We start from the raw sequence: 19,609 nt of genomic DNA, 5'->3' as shown, positions 1-19,609 counted from the left end.
CCTCTTTGGGGCTTTCCATCTCTGAGGGAGTCAGACCCTACCTCCACCCCCCACACACACATACACTCCCTGCTTCCAACTCAGCATTGGCCTCTGGCTAGTAGCGAGCCTCCTGTTTGTGGAGGAGCTAACCATGAATTAATAGAAATAAGGCGAGGAGCCGGGCTGTGAACTGACCGGGTTCTGGGTAAGGGACTGAGGGCCCCTCTGAAGAGCTTTTTTCCCCCTGACTCCAGTACCCACAATGAAGCTTGCTTGGTGATGAGTGCTGGGTAGGATGCCTGCCTTCCTCTGACTCCTGTGTTCCCAGGCTGGTACTTCTGTCACCTCCCAAAGGACTCATTTGCACTTCAATGCTTATCCTAGGGTCTGTGTTTGGGGCATACGAAGACACTTGTGTTCCCTGGAAAAAGTCGTTTGTGTTCCCTGGAAAAGGCTTTCCTTGAGTTTCCTAATACTCAATACTCATGGGATGCTTATTTTTTTGTCCTACATGGCATAGACTTCAAACTGAGAAAAAAGAAACACTACTCTATTTCTTTTTATTTTATTTTTAAAATGTATTTTGGTTTTTAAAAAATTGACACATGCATGTGTGCGTGTGCATGCATGTGTGTCTGTGCGTGTGTGTGTGTGCATGTGTGTGCATGCATGTGTGTATGTGTGTGCATGCATGTGTGTATGTGCGTGTGTGTGTGTGTGTATGCTGAGTGCATACACTGAGTTCACACATGGTGCACTTTGAACCATGTCCAAGGACTAAGCCAAAATTACTGTTTATCATTATTGTCATTCCAACTATAGGTCAGTTTTGTTCTGAGGAGCACCCTCCCACACAACACACACATACACACACACACACATGCGCGCGCGCGCACACACACACACACAGAGAGAGAGAGAGAGAGAGAGAGAGAGAGAGATCAGAAGTAGATGAGAGTGAGCAGAGTGTCCTGTTCATCCTTCTGAATTGGCTTGTGCAGATGCCAGCCTCCCCTTACTCTTCTCTGATAGACTTGACTGCATCTGCTACCCTGATGGTTTCCATGGGCCATGAAGACCCAGAGGGTGGGCCCATTATGATGGCACTGTGGGTCTGGGGGTTTGGTTGGGAGCCAAGCGATTTTGGGAGCTATGTTTGCATCACTGTTGAGTCTGATATCCCAGCCAAGAGCTTAGTCAGGAGTACTGCAGGGAGGAGAAGCAGCTGGCGCCTCTGTTCTACAGAGGATGCAGCGCCCCACCCCCACCCCGTGCAGGACATCTCATGCTTCTGCGTGGGCCATCTCTCGCCTCTCTTTTCGGTTACCTTTCTCACTTTGGACACTCGTCTTTGATCTACTGGTGGCTCCTTATGCATGAGCCTTCTCATATTTTTAAAACATTATCCATTTCTTTTCTCACCTGTTGTCTGATTCTCTCTTCAGGAAGTCAGATGTCCTGTTTCTGTTATGATGGTATTGCCCACAGCTAAGCCCATGCCTGATGTTGAGAGGGTCTCCACAGACCCTTCTGGGTCTTGCAGTCACATGTAAATGCCTCCCCTTCTAGGACCTGCCCTTCCCACACAGTCCTGTTCTGAAAGCCACTGAAGGGTGGAGAAGTTAGTGTAGTGGTTAATATTATCAGCTGGACACCTAGGAGGTAGGACTCAGGGCCTGGCTCTGAGGGATCGTCTACATTAAGGCTAGTCTCTGCGCATGCCTGGCATCAAGCCCAAAGCCTGAGAGGTTTAGGGCCCTGGAGCTTGCATGGGTGGAAGAAAGATGGGACAGTGTGAGCCATCTCAAGCCTGCCCAGCGATCAGCAGATGGGGAAGAAGACCGGAGGTGAGCCTGTATCTGGTTTTGTCATCTCTCTCTGTTTTATCTGCAGAGAGGAAATGCGTGTACAAACTGTAACGATGTTCTTTTTTAAAGTCTCATTTTCTTTTGTTTGTTTTAACCCTCCTGGTACTGAGGCTATGTGCTCTGATTGTTGTGTGGGGGGCGCTGCGTAGAGGGCACATCCTCACAGGAGGCTAGTGGGGAAATCAAATCTGTGAGACCCAGGAACGTCTCCTGCTCTAGAAATATCTGCTCCGAGAACACTAGAAATGTCCTCAGGGCTACTTCAGTTGTATTTCTCTTAGCCAGTGTACTTCTGGTATCTCTTTAAAATATTTTCTGACTGGGAAGAGCTGGTGCACACCTTTCATCCTAGCACTTGGGAGGCAGAGGTAGGCAGATCTCTGTGAGTTCAAAGCCAGCCTAGTCTACAAGATCAAGTTCCAGGATAGCTAGGGTTGCTACACAGAGAAACCCTGTCGCAAAACCAGTGTGTGTGTGTGTGTGTGTGTGTGTGTGTGTGTGTGTGTGTGTGTGGTGGGTGCCCTTGTAGTCCAGAAGAAGGAATCAGATTGTCCTGAACGGAAGCTACAGATGGTTATGAACTTCCATGTGGGTGCTGGGAACCAAACCCAGGTCTTATGCAAGATTAGTGAGTGCTCTCAACTGCCGAGCCATCTCTCCATCCCCACTATTAGACATTTTTAAGTATATAAACTAATCCTTTATTAAGACATGAAAATGCAGTGAGGGATGCTGAAGCGATGGCTCAGTGACTAGAGCATCTGCCACGCGCACACGAGGACTGGAGTTTAGATCATCAGCAGCTGTGTAAATGCTGGGTGGGCGTGGCCAACAGCCTCTCATCCCCCACACCGGAGAAGCAAAGACAGGAAGGAGCTCCTGAGAATCTGGCTAGCTACATCCCCACATTGACAAACTCTGGGCTCAGCTGAAAGACTCTGCCTCAATGTGTAAGGTAGAAGCACTCCAAGAAGACACAGTGTCCATATATACATTCAGGCAAAACACTCATATACATAAAATAAAAATAATAAGAAAATATCTAGCAGTAGAACAAAGACTAGAATCAAATATAAAAATGGCATTCCTTATGCCAGCACAAACATTTGTCTCCTGCTTCCTCTAAAACTGACCAGCAAGAGAGGAACCCATGTGCACAGTCATCCATTTCAACTGAATAGTAACGCTTTTACAAAGGTTTTATTTAAAGCTTAATTTTATGAGTGTGATGTTTTGCCTGCATGTATGCCTGTGCATCATGAGTGTGCCTGGTATCTAAAGAGGCCAGAAGGGAGTGTCGGATCCCCTGGAACTGGAGTTACAGATGGTTGCCAGCCATATCATGTGGATGCTGGGAACCGGACATCAGTCGCCTGCAAAAACAACAAACTCTTACCCACTGAGCCATCTCTTCAGCCTTCAATACTAACTCTTCATAAAGGGCCATCTGCCTGGTTCAACTAATGTCTTCTTGTGGATTACTTTCCCTTTGGTTTGGACCAGCAGTGCCACCTCGGCCTCAGCCAGGTCTAGTTGTTCTTCATAGGTGACTGAGCAAAGGGCCTTGCCACTTAGTGTCTTGAAGTCTGAGTTTTTTTTTTTAAAGTGTCTGCCTGCTGTTTATTGGCTTTTCTAATTACAGATTTTTAAAAATTATTTTTACTGTGCTTAGTAATCGACTGTATGCATCAAATACTCCTTCTGGGTGCTCTTTTGATCAATCCTCTATTTTATTTACATGTGCTTTTTGAGAGAAAGAAAAGGTAATCTGCCCCTTCGATGTCACATGAATTATGAAGATTTCCCAGCCCATGTCTGCCAGTTTTCTTTCCTCTTGGTTTAGGACATTCTTCTCACAACTCCATTTGCAGTTTTATGTAATAGAATATTGACTTTTTTTTTGTCTCTAGTTCTTCTATGGGTCCAGTCCTTCCTAAAAATCCTTCCTTATTCCAAGAGTAAATAAAATTAGACATTCACTTTTTCAAATTTTTATGATTTTAAAATCTCTTTGTGTGTGTGTGTGTGTGTGTGTGTGTGTGTGTGTGTGTGTGTGTGTGTCGGAGACTGAATTCCCAACACTTTATTGGCTCCTTCCCTGCTTTTTTGTATTCAAATCTTTGATCCACTGGGAATCAATGCTAGGGTATTGGGTGAAGCTGATAGCCAACTTAATTTTCCTCTGCTAATGAGCTATTGATCCAGCATCATTAATTGGGGGGAATCTCCTTTTCCTACTGTTTTAAAATGTCTCATTTTCACATGTTAATTCTCAGGTGGACCTGGTTTCATTTAATGGAGTCTTCATTCTTATTTCTTGGTCTACTTTTTTCTGGTCCACGCTATTTTAGTGATTGGAGCTTTAAATTGGCCTTAGCTGTCAAGCTGGGATAATTCCTTCTATTACATTTCATTTTCAAGAATGTTTCAGATTAATCTTCATAATTGGTTTTATAAATTAACTTTAATATTATTTTAACTTATACCAAAAATGTTGGAAATGACTATTTCTATTGGAACTTCAGTCAATTTAAATATTAATTTGTGGGGAAATGGTGTTTTCCCATCAGGCTGCAGTTCATCTTTCTACTTAAGTCATTTGGGGGGTTTGTTCATACTTATTAAAGTGTTTATGACAAGCGTTCTGCAAGTTACATCTTACATTTAAGTCCGGGATTATTTTGGTTGGTATTTTGAGTGAGACCTTTTATGCAGTTAATGTGTGTGTGTGTTTCCAATTTGTCTCTTCCCTGAGTTCTCTGAGTGTTCCTTACTGTTTGTCACATGGAGTGCTTGTGTTTCCTGGGCCTGGCTGGTTCTATTGAATGTAAATTATTCCATGCAGGGATATTTGTCAAGTCTGTACTTCCCCCTGAAAGCCCTGCTTCCCCTTTCTACCTCAGCCCTCTGCATTCTCAGTTCCTAGAACACCATGCGCTACATGGTCTGTGGGATTTCATGCGTCTTCTTTGCCTGGTCATCATTTTCCTGGTTTCAGCTGAGCAGCCACGTCTTCCCGGAGCTCCAGCTGACACTGGCTCCCTCGTTTTGGGCAGCTGCTGTCCACTGGCTGTTCTCCTTTGGTCTCTTTGGTCGTACTCCCACCCCGAGACTTCTGAATCCAGGACAGACCTTGTGCTCCGGGATACACAGAGGGGCGCTGCATCAGTACTGCAAGCAGGGTTCTTGTCTGTCACTAAAAGGTGAATTTCCCATCTTTGCTTAGAGTTCATGCTTTACTGAATAAAATCCACATATATACATATAAAATATACATATATATGTATATATATGTATATATATACCAACCAAAAACAAAAACCAAAAAAAAAAAACCATTGGATTTCAGTCTGAAATGGCCTGCCCCAAATATGACATTGTTTGGTGCCTTTGCTATTGTCTTAAACTTTAGAAGAAAGCATGCTTTTTTCCCCATAATACGTCTGTTATTTTCATTATAAAAATTACATTATTTTTAATGTCTGAGCAAATGAATATAATACGAGACCAGCATGGCTTTTTCTTTGTAGGCCTCAGTGAACCGGCGATTTAAACTCTTTGTCTTTAACGGAAAAGATTAAACTTCACCTAGTTTCTCACTGAAAGGATACTATTGCTATGAACTGGGTATTTATATCCCCCTGAAATTTGTGTTCAAATGTGATTTCCAACTGGACGATGCTTGGAGGTGTGGTCCTTGTGAAGAAGTTAGATGACAGGAGTGGACACCTCAAGCGATGAGCTGCATGTGATAACGCAGAAGTGTTGGCAAGCATCGCAATAGTCTAAATGTGGAATGGCCCCCTGGTGATGAGACACAGAGCTTCCAGAATGATGTCCCCGGGTCCAACTTGCCTCTGCTTTCTGCTTCGCAAGGATCTTGGGTCACAGTGCACGTAGAGCTTTTATGCCTGCATCTCCTAAGTTTTTGAATAGGTGGCAGTGTCAGGGTGGGCCTTCTTTCTTCAAGCTGCCCTGAGTATTGCATGCTAAAGCAAATGAAGGTCTTAGCAAGGGGCTCACCCATGCACACAGCTTGGTGTGTGTCCCAGAAAGAGAGCCCCCTGGAGCTGCGGTGCTGGTCCTTTCCCCAGCATCTGCATCTGCCGCACCTTGGCTGTGTGGAACTTCACCGCCTGTTGGAGGCTCTGTCCTGCAGCATTACTGAAAGAAGCCAGGAGGAGCTATTCGCTCCCAACCTGGAGAACTGCTCCTGGAGGTTTGGAGGAGGCAAGCCAGCATGCTATATGCAGCGGTGCATGTCAGCTGCTTTGCTTTGTAAAGGGAGAACCCTTAGAAATAAAGAAAAACGTGGCCTAATATAATATTATATCCACATACTCTCTTTGCCCCAAATCTCTTAAGTATAATGCTTTTCTACTTTGTTTCAGATCTAAACAATGTAACTAAAAGGGCTAGAAAGAGGAATCGGTAGTTTAGAGAACTGGCTGCTCTTCTCGAAGACACAGATTCAATTCCCAGCATCTGCATAATGGCTCACAACCATCTCAAGAGCACTCAGGTGACAGGCACCTGTGGCCATGTCTGGTTTATCACGGTGGTACTGGGGGCTTGAATTCAGGTCCCCCTTGTCTTCACAGCAAACACACTTACCCCTGTGTTACTATTACCCAAACTCCGAATGTTCCGGTAGTGAGTCTCTTTTCATTGCGCGTTTGTTTCTGATAGCTTCTTACCGTCGTTCGCAGGTGCTTTACACCGTTAGCTGTGGCCCCGTTACTCCACTTGCTGATTTCCCCACTGTGTCTTGAGAAGCCTGCAGGTCGTTCTCCATTTGTGCGTGGAGAGCCACATGACAACTGACAGCCCATATACGCTCCTCCAAAGTGTGGGGCCTCGGCGGGACCCAAGCGCGTTCTTTCTCAGGTTCCATCCCCACGGAGCACATCTGCGCACTCCCTTTCACCAAATTACTTTCAAAAATATATTATTTTAGATTTAATTCATGGGCACATTTTAGTCCTATTGCTGTCCTTAATGGAAAAAAATTAAAATATCACTTTAGCTATGGTTGGAAGCTAAAAGTATTACAGACATCAGTATTTTAATCTTAAATTAAGCCAAGTGTGCTGAAATCTCCTGTTCACTATAGTAATCTATCTGCAAATTCTTTGGCATTTTTCAGAAGAGTATTCATGTTAATTTTTAAAAAAGTACCAATTTTGTTTCCTCATATCTAAACATTCTAAAAAGGTTTGTTTTTATTTTTATTAACGTGTGGGTATTCATGTATATCTGCCACATGTGTGCAGATACCCATGGAGGACAGAAGAGGGTGTTCAAACCACTAGAGCTGGAGTTACTGGCAGCTGCCTGAGGGGGTGCTGGGAACCCAACCTGTGAGCCCTGGGAAATCAGGAAATGTCCTTAATGCCGAGTCCTCTCGCCGGCCCCTTCATCTTTTTTATTTCACAGTCTAGGCAAATGACACTGCCCAGGAGTCACAGTTAAAGAGATGGTGTTTCAAGGGTGTCAAAAACCATCAAAGCCCGTCTCTGAAGGTGGATCGCGATCTGATGACTGACAACCACTTTTGGGTCAGAGTGACTGGCTGACCGCAGTCCTGAGGGCCACCCAGCAGAACAGAACACCAGGCACGATGTTCAACTATCATGTCGTTTTGAGTTCTACATTTGTGAGTTTAACAAATGGGATTAAAATATTTGCCTCTACCAGACATTACCAGGATATCATTTAGATTTTTGGTCTTTTCCCTTAAGTACACAGTATAATGGTTATTTATATAGCATTTTTATTATCTTTGATATTAGAAGTAATCTAGATGGGCCAGCAAGATGGCTCAGTGATTAAGACACTTGTGTTTGCAGACGATCTGAGGCTGCTTCCCAGCGCCCAGGGCAGGTGGCTCACGACTACCTGTGACCCCAGCGCCAGGGGACCTGCATGCCTTCTTTTGGCTTTTGTGTGCACTGACCTTCACATGTACATACCCCACACAGACACCCACACATACATAATTGAAAATGAAATTTTTTTCTGAGGGTGTGCAGAAATTTTCTTACTGATTTTATTGAACTATACATTTTCTCTGCTCCCCTCCTTGCCTCTCCCCTCCCCTTCAACCAAAAATGAAAATATTTTTAAAGATTGCTTAACAATGATTTCAAGTATTCAGGAGGGCATTTGCAGATGGTTTTTAAATACTGAGTCAACTGTATTAGACTCTTTTTTTTTTTTTTGATTTTTCAAGACAGGGTTTCTCTGTAGCTTTTGGTTCCTGTCCTGGAACTAGCTCTTGTAGACCAGGCTGGCCTCGAACTCACAGAGATCCGCCTGCCTCTGCCTCCCGAGTGCTGGGATTAAAGGCGTGCGCCACCACCGCCCGGCTTGTATTAGACTCTTGATCGTCTGTTGATTTGAGCACCCCAGTGGGGGCAGGGATCAGAAAAGCAGTCCCCTGGGATCACTGAGGGTAAATATATGTAGTTGGACATATTTGTCAACACTGCACACTGCACATCTCTGCACGTTGTCACCTCTGCCTGCTTCCCTTTTGATTTTTAGAAGCCCTCTGTGAAAGAAATGAAGCTGTTGTGTGCAGATGCAACTATTTAGTTGCCAAATACAATTTGCACTTGGGATCTGTCTCTCTATATTGAAGCTTTGTACTGAGGACTGCTGAAGCCCCATCAAGCTGGCTTGGCGTCTACATTGTGAGTCCTGGCTAGGGTGATTTTTCCCCCTTTGAGGACTAGGAATTGATTCTGTTGTTTTCTTCAAGATCTTTTCAGCTAACCAATTTTAAAAAAAAAATAATGAAATTTTTAATCCACTTGGAGTTCATCTGTCAATTGCTGGAGGAGTGGGCTCCACTTAATTTTATTCCAGATGGTTCTACATATTATTTCATTAGTAAAATGTCTAACCTTTAACATCCTTCTATTTCTAAATAAACGCTTCTTGGGCGTGGTTTAATTTTACTTTCATATACTTCAAATATGTAAGTTGTGAGCGCATATTTTCATATGTTTATGTATACATGCAGGCATCTGTCTGCAGGGATGTACATAGGAAAACATAGACTTATACCTTTCTTAAGGTTTCTGCTTGTGGTTTATGAGTGAGATCGGTCTGTACTTTTCCTGTCTTTCACTATCCATCTTGAGTTATTGGAAATGAGATCCCAGAGAACTCATAAAAACCTTGTATAGCCATTTCTCGTCATCAGCGCTCTGAAATGATTCTATAGCTATATGCACCTGGTGCTTTTTTGGTTAGGAAAATACTAACATGCCAACCAATTTTTTTAATTATATGACCTTCACAGCTCTTGGAAAATTTTGTTATTTCTTTCCCTAGAAAACAGTTTTTCACCACAGTTGAAGCTTAAGATCCTCATAAATTAGCTAGTCTGTTGCCTCCATTTTCATCCCTAACACTGTCTACTGAGAGCGCCTCCTTTTATTGCTTTTCCTCTGTTGGTATCACTAATTTTCAAATCGCCTAAGGATGTGCCGACTCAGCATTTTGGTGGATTCCATGTGGGGCATTTTAGGGTCAAAGGGGGGATGGTGGAGATACGATATAGATGGAGGCACGAAGGCAAACAGATGGCTCTGCCACCACCGCAGGGCAGCCTGGTTCATCTTGACAGGTTAGCAAAATCTTAATAATGTCTTTTTTTTTATTCTCAACAGTAAAGTACAAATAAATATCATCGTTTCCGATTTGATTCTTTTCATTTGTGTGGAAATAAGTATCACGTTTATGTCATGAATTATGATGATGGTTTAGATGAATGAAGACCACCCCTCACTTTGACCCTACCCCAATTAAAAACACTTCAAGCAGCATGGGTGGTGTGTTCAGTCAGTATAATTAATCACTTTGATCATCTCTACATCAGTGAAGTAACGGACTGAGGCTTGAAGGAAACACCAAAACAGCAGAACACGGTTGTCATAGGCTTAGACATACACGATGCCCTCCTCACCCCATCCCACCTGACTACCTGGCCATCCATCTCATGTTGACTGCTGTTGTTCCTTTGCCGAACTACAGTTCCCAGCATTCTCCTGGATACGGACATTTCCCAGAAGCCTTTGCATTCCCCGTTAAAAGCGAAGGTCTTTACGAGTTCGCCCCTTTCCCTTCCCCCTTTTGCTCTCCTAGTGTATTACACACCTGTCCCTGCCTGTTGCCCCTCCCCCCATTAAAGTGCACCCACGTGGGACCTCCGCGTGTCTGTGTCTTTTCCTCGCGTAACAGCCTTCGCCTTTTACCTTTGCAGCCAAGCCAGAATTATTTAACAACAACTGCTCTCCCAGCCCCATAAGAAAATGGCAAATTGTTATGGAATGAAGTCGGATGACTTGAATAATGCTGTGTCTAGCATGTCACAGGCTTCCTGAAAAGTGAATTCATTCTTCCCATAGATTTAACCCAAAAGGTTGGGCTGGATTGCAGGGTGATGTCATTGTAGGCATTCCTCGGTGCTTGCTCAGTGATTGATTTATTCATTGAGCAAGAATTTAATTCCTGCGATGTGTAAATCCGGGATGAAATAGAGCATCGCCGTTCATTAATTTCTTTTTGCCAAGAACGTCATTTGCTTCACAGTAATAGCAATGTGTAGATACGGGATATCTGCAGTTGAGTCTAGTCACACACACAAACTGGTCAGCTGGGTCTTCTAGATTTCTATGGTTCTATTTGCCATGGAGCAACATGTAGCTACTCAAACTTAAGGTCTAAAACTAGATAGAATTCAGGAATCGGTTCCTTTGTTACACGGGGCACATTTTAGGGGCTCAGTAGCTACATTGACCATGAGATATGATACTGGAAAATCTTCCAGAACATTCCCACCACCCCAGGAAGTTGTACCGGGCAGTTCCATCCTACAGCGAGTCAGCAGCAATGAATGCGGTGGAGATTCTGAGAACCGACCTGATTGACCTACACATGAGGCGGCTGACTGAATGCCTGTGGTTTTGACCTATACACAAGGCAGCTGGCCGAATGCCTATGGTTCTGGAAAACATGATTAAAAATAGTCCACTATTTCAACAAATGCTTCACAATGTTACTGCTGGTAACTTGCCCAGAGGTCTTCAAATTCAGGAATTCTGAATCCATGAACCACAAATTAATGTGATTTACTTTTATTTAGCAGCTCACTTTTAAGGCTCTCCTTTCTTTAACCCTATTCCCAACCACTGGTCATTTCCAACTCTGTCCCTGCCACTTGGACTTACTGTAAATAACCACTTAGTTCCTGGTCGCTATCAGCTGTGAAACATTTGTTCTCTTTGGCCCCTTTCCTGGAATGTATCATTAGGCATTTTCATTGCTTTTGTGGCCCAAGTGAATCTTTACCAAAAGTATTGTCCCATTCTGACAATATTTGCCAACCAAGCCTGGTTAAAAATAGATAACTTATCATGAAGTTTCCTGTTATGCATGAATCACGGACTCTGATCTACAAAGGCCGATGTGTCACGGAGGGCTAAGATGTTCTTTTGATGTATTCAACCAAGTCACATTGCATGATGAAATACACACGGGTCAGAATGAGAGGCAGGTAACCTTGGGGCTAGGGGTTCTTTCCATTAGAAAAGGGATAGCACTCAGTAAGGAGAGGGTGAGGCCACAGACATGTTGCCATAACTCTTGTTGACCCCATAGTTCCTTCGAGATGAGAAAAAGGGTCCTAGGGTTTTTTGGGTTGCTGTTTTGTCTAAATAGGTTTCCCCCCATCCTTCCAGAGCTAGGGTTGCAGGCTTGCTTCTTCTCTCCTGTCTACTCAAAGCCCATCCTGATGATGTGACGTGATCTTAAGCTTAACTTATTACCAAAGTCCCCCCTGACCCGGTTCCCTGTCCATCCTGCCTCATCTCTGAGAAGCCTTAGGAAAGGAATCTATAGCACTGCTTCGTAAATGCCTCATTTCAACTGACGCAAGCCGAGGAGGGCCAGGGGCAAGCCCACAGGCTCCGAGGGATGGACATCTTTATCTACCATCTCCACCCAATGAATACAAAAGACCTCAGAATCTGTTTGCCTACCTTTTCAACCCTAGTGCTCTCTCTGCCGGATGCCCCCTGAGAGGTGACCATCCAGTCCACCACCCCAGGCCAAACGGTCACCACCCCTATGTTAGACTCTGCTCAGCTGCCTTCACATAGCACGTCAGTGGGGACAAACCCAAACCTGTGACCTACCTGCTTCAACCTCCCTTTTTGGTCAGGATAAGGACCAGAGGCTTGGCCTGGCCTACTTAGGTGATGCCTGCCATACTTTAACCTCACCTAACCACATTCCTTACGTGTTCTAATCGTGCCTTGTAAGCTATTATCCCCGGAGTCCCTTCAATTCCCGTAAGAAGCTCAACTCGTTTCTGCCTTGGGGCCTTTGCGCACAGGGTCCCTGGCGCTTGATACTGTCTCCCAGTTCCCTGTCACTAGAGTCATGCTTATCCTGAATAAAGAAAGGTTCAGGGATGACTTCCTTGTACTCTTTAGACATTAGTCATTAGACTCTTATCCCCAGAATGGGCCTATCTTGGGCTTTTTCTGTTCTGACTCCATTTACAAGTTCCATGGCCGGTGTTTCTCTTTTACTTTCTATTGTATTTGCTGTTCCCAACAACCAGCCTGGCCCCAGAGATATCAAGACACATTTGTTGACTAAGTCAATGGACGGTAACTTGATGTGACCGGTCAGCATAGGAAAGACATAGATTTTTACGACCCTGACTTCAAATCTCAACTCCGCCACTTACAGTAGATAGTAGACAAGTGACGACCTCTCTAAGCTATAGTTCCCTCACTAGTGAATCAGCCATAACTGTATGTACATGAAGCTTCCGGAAGGTTCCCAACGAGGCACACTCATTAGTATCACCATCTCTGACTTAGAGACCAGAGACTGAATATCCTCTGCTGAGGCCGCAAAGCTCCCCAGGAATAAGTGACAGACACCCCAAAGGAAACAGATAGTAACATTTTTTATTAAATATTACAGTGGATCAAAAAGTACAAAATATCTCTTGCCTGCTATGTGATTGGGAAACTATTGGCACGGAATACAGTATCAAAAGCAGTAATAAGTACAATTTGGAAAACATACAAAATTGAGTGTTTATAGTTGGCTCAGCATTCTTCTGGTAGTGTTCAAACTAACGCAAAGGTTACTCAATAACCTCTCCATTGGGAAATTATATAACATCACTGGGCCAGGTTGTTATATACAAATGATCACCTTACAGAGCTTAGAGGTTACATAGCCGGAGTCACTCAGAGTGTACAATATTTACAACACAGGGAAGTTTAAAAAAGTATAAGCAGCCAAGAGATTATGCTGCTATTTTTTTTATTTTTTTAATTTTTATTTTTTTTGCAGAGATCTTTCTGCCACGGGGAGACAAGCAGAATATCAAATACATCAACAACCAACACTGGAGCCGAGGTGCTCAAAGTCACTACTCCAGGGGCGTGGGTCTCACCAGGGCAAAATCATTCCCGTTACTCTTTTAGCTCGGGACAATGAGAGTCAAACTAGACCACATGGGACGTGGCTGACCACCACCAAATGTGACTCAGTGGGACAAGAAGTGAAGAGAAATAATGGTTCTCTTTGAAGGCACACTACATAAAATATATCTGTGGGATCACCTTGACATTTCCATCAGACACACCAACACAATGAAATACAGTACTTGAGGATTCATGCACCAGGTCGCAAAGCTGTGACGTCAACACAGAGTCTGGACAAACCCTTCCATATATGCCCTGATGAACCAGCGAACTTGCGAGCTTCTAGCTAGGAAACAAACCAGTCAGTCCTGTGGCAAACACTACACGTTTCAATCACTTACTAGGAAAAAAAAAATACGTTAAACCTAAAGCTTGATTGGGCTGTCATGGTATTTTATTTTTACTTTATAATTTTATCTTTAAGCCAAATTGCCAAAAGTTAGGCCAGGAGTTGCATGGAGATGATATATTTTTCAATATTATTTAGAATCTCCAACTCTCCAATCATTCTCGGGCTGGGTGCATTTTGAATTGCAACATTTCTCGGAAGCCACACTTGGTAAATGGATTTATGACTCCAGTGCCAATTGGATTCCACAGTTTCCTTTACAGAACTACCAATAACAATGGTTTGATTGCACAAAGAAAGGCTTGTGCAACGCCATTCAATAATAAGGCCCCTTGAACTCAATGCAAACAAAGCCTGATTTAAGACTTTTTAAAACGTCCTTCTCAGCCAATGAAAAAATTCAATGGTCTTTTTGAAAGATTTCCAAGATCTCCGTTTGGAGTTTTAAAATAAATAACACCCCGCTTCTGTTCTTTGCATTCTGTCCTGATGTTTTGCTGAGGGTCTGAGCTTCCTTCAACAGAAACAGCGAGTCTCCTCTCGGAAGAGATGAGAAAAACAATAGCTGGACTATGTTGACATTGTTTGAAAATGGTGTGATCGAATTCCTACACGATGAACACATCTCGACTCACCACAGTGAGGAAAACAATCGCCCCATCTTGCAAATGGGTGAGCTCGTGTGGGAACGGGCGGGGGGGGGGCACACAGACATCTCCGTTTTCTTCGAGAAACGAACTCACAGGGACCACGTCTGGCTCCAGCCCATGCCTGCTGCAGAATCCCTGGTTCTTTGCTCCTCTTCTGATTCTGTCACTATTCAATCTAGTGCAACTTTCTCATACTGTGTCCTGGCCAGCATTCTGCTGGCTGGAATTGAGACCCGTCCCCTCACACATACACACACACACACTCTTTCTTGCGCAGCTGCAGAATAATCTGCATGTGCACATTTATGATCTAAGTTATACTAGTCTATCTATGGTCCTATTAAATATAATATATATATATATATTATTCCACAGGAAGGTAAATAATTAATTGAAGCGAATGGAACTCTTAACACTGGGTCGCTACATTCTTTTGTTTCCACCTTTGGATAGCATGTTACTACATGGACTATTTGGCTTCATATCATGAGGACATTTCCGTACAAATGAGTGGCATGCATGGCTTTGCGTAAGAACCGCAGGTTCACGGTCACTGGTTTCGATTATTTTTGTAGTTGAGTTACCTATTCAGAGATGTTGGAAACTGTCATCAAGTTTCATAGACTTAAATATGCCAGAGGTAAAAATAAAAAGACTTGGTTAACTATGGTCCTAGAGTTTATTGGTAGTGTTGGGGGAGAGGAGGGCGGTAGGCTGGGGACCTCTCAAAGCAGCTTTTGGCAGGGATGGGTGGAGATGGGAAAAGGAGTCCACTCTATGCAACCACTTGCTACACTTAGCAGATGTGGTGCCTTGGGAGCAAAAGGAATCAAGAGTCAAGAGTGACAAAAAAAATATATATATATACCCCAAAGTGGACAGTATGACCACGTGGTGAAAAGCTTGATACGAACCACCTTACGTATATACATCTTCATCAAAGCCACCCCCCAGAAACCCAAGGGGGATGGCTTTCTTTTGAAACAGATTATCCAGTTACTCCTCTAAGATTGTAACCTGGAGGAATCTTGCTAGGAAACTCAAGAAGTTAGCTGACGGTGGCAATAACTCTGTCACTCAAACGGGCCAAGGGCCTGGCTGGGATGCCCAGTGATCAGACCTTAAGTAACTCCTCCTCTGCTGGATGGTCACACACACACACACATACCATCCCTTTCCAATCTCCATTCTCCAGACCATTTAAAAGGTGCAGTTCCAACACCAGCGTGAGTCACCCTGGCTCTTGTCTTAAGATGTGAAATTCCTAAAACATCTTCACAGCCCACTAACTAGTATATCCTCTAGACTGTTCTTCCGCGGCTTTTTGCCAACATGGTTTTTGTTTTATGATTTCTCTGGTATGCAGGACGGGTTCACAGCCTAGATAACACGAGTCCAATGTTTAATATTTTCACATAATCCAATACTTCAAAGCAAAGCATTTGGCCAGAGAAGCAGTGTCTAAGCTCTCTTAACTATGCCCCTTATGAGGAACGGATTCCTCAAGGTGCAGACCCGCGAAGGCACAGGCTTTAGGCTGGCTCGTGTTCCTCCGCGGGGTTCTTTTCAGTCTGTTCCACTAAAATCAGTTGCTTCAATTTGTAAACAATAACTTGACCACCCAAAGCTGCTCAAAAGAAGATGTGGGGGGAGGGGAGATTGAGAAAATACACATTAACAACTAGGGGAGTCAGTCAGCCTTGCAAACAAAACAAAACAGAACAAAAAATACTAAAAAACAAAAACAAAAGACCTGCAAATAGAAGGGATACTGTTTAATTAAAAAACAAACAAACAAACAAACAGATAAACAAACCAAAAAATACCCAGGGCAGGAACAAGAAAGAACCAGGAGAAAACAGAACTATCTGTATAAATTAGGTGAGCGGACAGTGAGACGGGTAGCTTGAAGAAGCGAATATATACAGTTTAACAGTGTTTACTTCTCTGGATTGTTTAATAGTGTCAGAATGAAAGGTCTCTTTAAGTTTAACTATACATTGCATTGATTGAACTTGGTGAGTTGTATGAAAAAGAGGGGCGTTCCCCTGGCTATTACTTGCCAGTCTTTCTTGCCCTATGCTTCGAAAAGCCTGCCCCCACTTTTTTTCCCCCCAGATTGCTTCCTTACCATCCAAACTCAGAGGGGTCCTCTGAGTTCTTCTGGGTAGACACAGATACCTTCAGAAGACCAACATCGAAAAGGAAATGACCTGGAGGCCCTAGGCCATCTGTGTTGGAAGGGAGGTCACAACTGGCCAGCCAGGCTAGGGTTGTCCCCAAAAAGATAGGCATGTTCACCTGGCCTTTAGGCCTCTATGGCTGGGATGAAGGGTACCACCGGATCAGAAGGAATACTGACTTCCAACTCTGCAAGCCAGCCCTCCAGGGTTGGGTGCACGGACCCCGCAGCTTGGGGGTTGCTGGGCACAGCGAGGCTTACAGTTTCGTGCTGGGGTGTACGGATGACAGCTGAGACGGGGGAAAGGCAGCCTGAGGGTTGATAGCAGCTAACGGGTAGATGCTATTGTGCAACAGGTCCCCGTAGGAACTTCCTACGGGCGTCGCTGCGGCCAAGTGTCTGTACAGCTGCTGAGAATTGGTCGGCGATGTGAAAATTCCTCTTTGCATCACGAGCGAGTGGAAAGCCAGAGGCTGCATGAGAGGAGAAAGCACCGTCTGGTTCTTCAAGTACTGCAGAGAATGGGAGTACCCGGCCGGGAGCCTGGAGTTGAGGCCTGAGTTACACAGGCTACCAGAATACAAACCTGGAAAGATAGGGGAGGAGACCGGAAGCTTGTGACCTTCCGACGCAGGCCCAGAATGCCCACTGTAGGCTCCTTTGCTGCCCTCACTCTCCTGTTCAGAGGCCTTCTCTTTCCCAGAAGCCTCCTTGGAGGGGTCCAAGGGAGACACAGCTCTGGCTTTTTTCCCGGCAATCACAAGATCTAAATCCTCCAGGCTGCGCTTTATGGGGCGAGCAGCTCCAATGTTCTGAGGACTCATCTTCCGGTGCAGGATGGGATGGACCATGCCTTCCATTTTTCTGAAGCTCTCCAGTCTCACATGGTGAGGTTTTCCCGACCTTGCAATCGACTCGGGGTATTTTTTAGGGGTCGACATGGTCATGGGTGATACCCGGCAGGCTTTGGGGTGACAGTCTCGATTCTGGCCGCTGATGACCTGGTACTGGGAGGCGCCTTTGATCTCCTGGGACCCCGAGGCTGAGTGGGCCAGGCCTAGGACTTTGCTGGTTAGTTTCTGTGGGTTCTTGGGAAGGCTCAGGTCTGTTGGTTGGTCATCTCTAGCAGCTTCCGCCGCAGCCAACTTCTTATCTTGCTGATGGAGAGAGGCGAGATGATTGACGTGGATCTTCTCCGGGTGTTTGTGAGAAAGAAAAGCGCCGTTTTCAGATTCCTGGTACATGTCCCTAGAGGCGTACTTGGGCGACTGTTCGTTATGAAGATGGTGTTCCGTGTGCCGGTAGAGGCTGTGGAGATGCGGGGAAGAGTAGAAGTCAGCCAGGAAACTGGGCACGTGGCCGTGGGAGACCGCTCTTTTCTCTAACAGTTTGTCCTTTCCCTCCTGGACCTCTTGTTTCAGGGCGTAGGAGTCGGCCAGGGTGCTCAGCTGGTGCTTGGAGAGACCACAGCGGTGAGCATCGGCCCGACTCAGTTTGTCATGCTTGAAGATATCATTGATGCTCTTTCTCTCCTCGGAGGCCTTGCTTTTGAAGCTCTGGACGTGTTGGATTACCGATGGCCGGCTGACGGCCATGTGGTCCGAGCTTTGGCTGTGGTGGGCCTGGGACAAACCCGAGCACAGGTCGTCCCTGGCAATCAGTTTCTTTTTGCTGATCAAAGGGGGTGGGGAGCCATAGGGGTAGCTGCTGGAGAGGTTGGCCCCGCTCACCTGAGACAAAAGCTTCTTCTTGGCCAGTGGGGACATGATACCAGGATTGCCCCGGGAGTAGAGCAGGGGCGTGTAATTAAGTCCGTGGTTCTCGTTCATGGGCCCGGTCAAGTCTTTGTCTTTGAACATATCAAATGATTGGACCACAAGGACCTTTGGGGTCTGCTTGAGGGCAGTGTGGATGTCGTCACTGCCCAGCTGGTCCACCTTCACAGTGCAGTTGGCAATGTAATTAGCCATGGCAGGAAGCTTGTCTTCCTCTGCCTCGTGCTGGCTTGCCAGTGGTGGCTGGGTGGCGGGGAAGCTGGTAAAGGATGCTTCTTGGAGGTCACTTTCAGAGCTCTCGGTAAAGCTGCAGGGTTTGGCTTCTGGCTTTGAGTCCATTTGGGCACTGGGCGAGGCAAGGGGCTGTTTGCCAGCCCCAGGGGTAGGAGCTGACTCTCTTTCAGGAGGCAGGGGAGGGCTTGGGAGTAGAGGGGCAAGGCCCTTGTCTCCCACCTCCTCAGCCTCCTCACTGTTGGAACCTTGGTGAGTTTCATTGCCCTTTTCTGGTTCGGGTCTGGACACTGGGGCCCTCGCTGCAATGTCCTTGTGTCCTTCTGACTTCTTCTTCACCTCTGGAGCTGGGAGAGGCTCTGTGGCACTTTTCTGGTTCAACGTCTCCTTTTCCTTCCCCTGCTCCACTGAAACCTGGACAAACATTGCAGGAGACATTTAGAAGAGGACCACACACACCAGCACACTTCGCTAGGAAATAAAGCATCATCACTCACTGCAGGCTTGAAACAGGGTTTGTCAATCAGTTCACCAAGTTTTCATAAGGCTTTTTTACTCCCCAATCACTCCCTAAACAAAGAAATCTAAATTACAGAAACATTCGGGGAAACCAGCACATTCGCTTCAGCCCCTTATGAGACACCTATCAAAACAGCAGAGTGACGTACGATGATCAGTATCACTCCTTCATCGTAATATATAGTTTAATCCTGAGGTTGTCAAATCAGTCAATTATCCAAATAGGTTTTAAATTACACATTGCATTTCATGATGCTTCTCTGAAAGATTTTTTTTTAAGAGCATCTCTCATTCTCCTTCAAACAATTGAACCAACCCCATGGCAGTAACAAACAACAAACAACGCCTGGCCTTTCCTGGAGAGCCGTCCCTTCCTAAGGAATTTGGTGGATCAGCCGGAATCCAGCGAGGTTTACACCTTCATCATTTCTTAGAACTCCAGGATGTGTAGATCTTGTTAAAATACCAAAGACACACGTAGATGGAGTGCGTGCAGCCAGGGCTACGGTCTCGTCTAGGTCCTCCCATGACACA

At 45.1% G+C, this 19,609-nt stretch overlaps 1 protein-coding gene across 4 annotated transcripts in view; it reads right to left on the bottom strand.

The window, feature by feature from the left end:
* Positions 1-16,128: 16,128 nt before the first annotated feature.
* Positions 16,129-19,609, bottom strand: part of Arid5b (AT-rich interaction domain 5B) — a 174,827-nt gene continuing 171,346 nt past the window's right edge. For 3 of the 4 annotated variants that reach the window (XM_075980059.1, XM_075980060.1, XM_075980062.1), the window contains one exon: positions 16,670-18,970. In XM_075980059.1, coding sequence (XP_075836174.1) covers positions 16,808-18,970 — 2,163 coding nt within the window. In that variant the 3' untranslated portion in view covers positions 16,670-16,807. Of the gene's footprint in view, positions 18,971-19,609 lie in introns of all 4 variants that reach the window. The other variant, XM_075980061.1, reaches the window with a different exon arrangement.

This window comes from Microtus pennsylvanicus, chromosome 7 (assembly GCF_037038515.1).
Source record: "Microtus pennsylvanicus isolate mMicPen1 chromosome 7, mMicPen1.hap1, whole genome shotgun sequence".
NCBI classification, from domain to species: domain Eukaryota; kingdom Metazoa; phylum Chordata; class Mammalia; order Rodentia; family Cricetidae; genus Microtus; species Microtus pennsylvanicus.
Note: the sequence above shows the minus strand (reverse complement) of the source record. Positions and strands in the feature narration are given on the sequence as shown.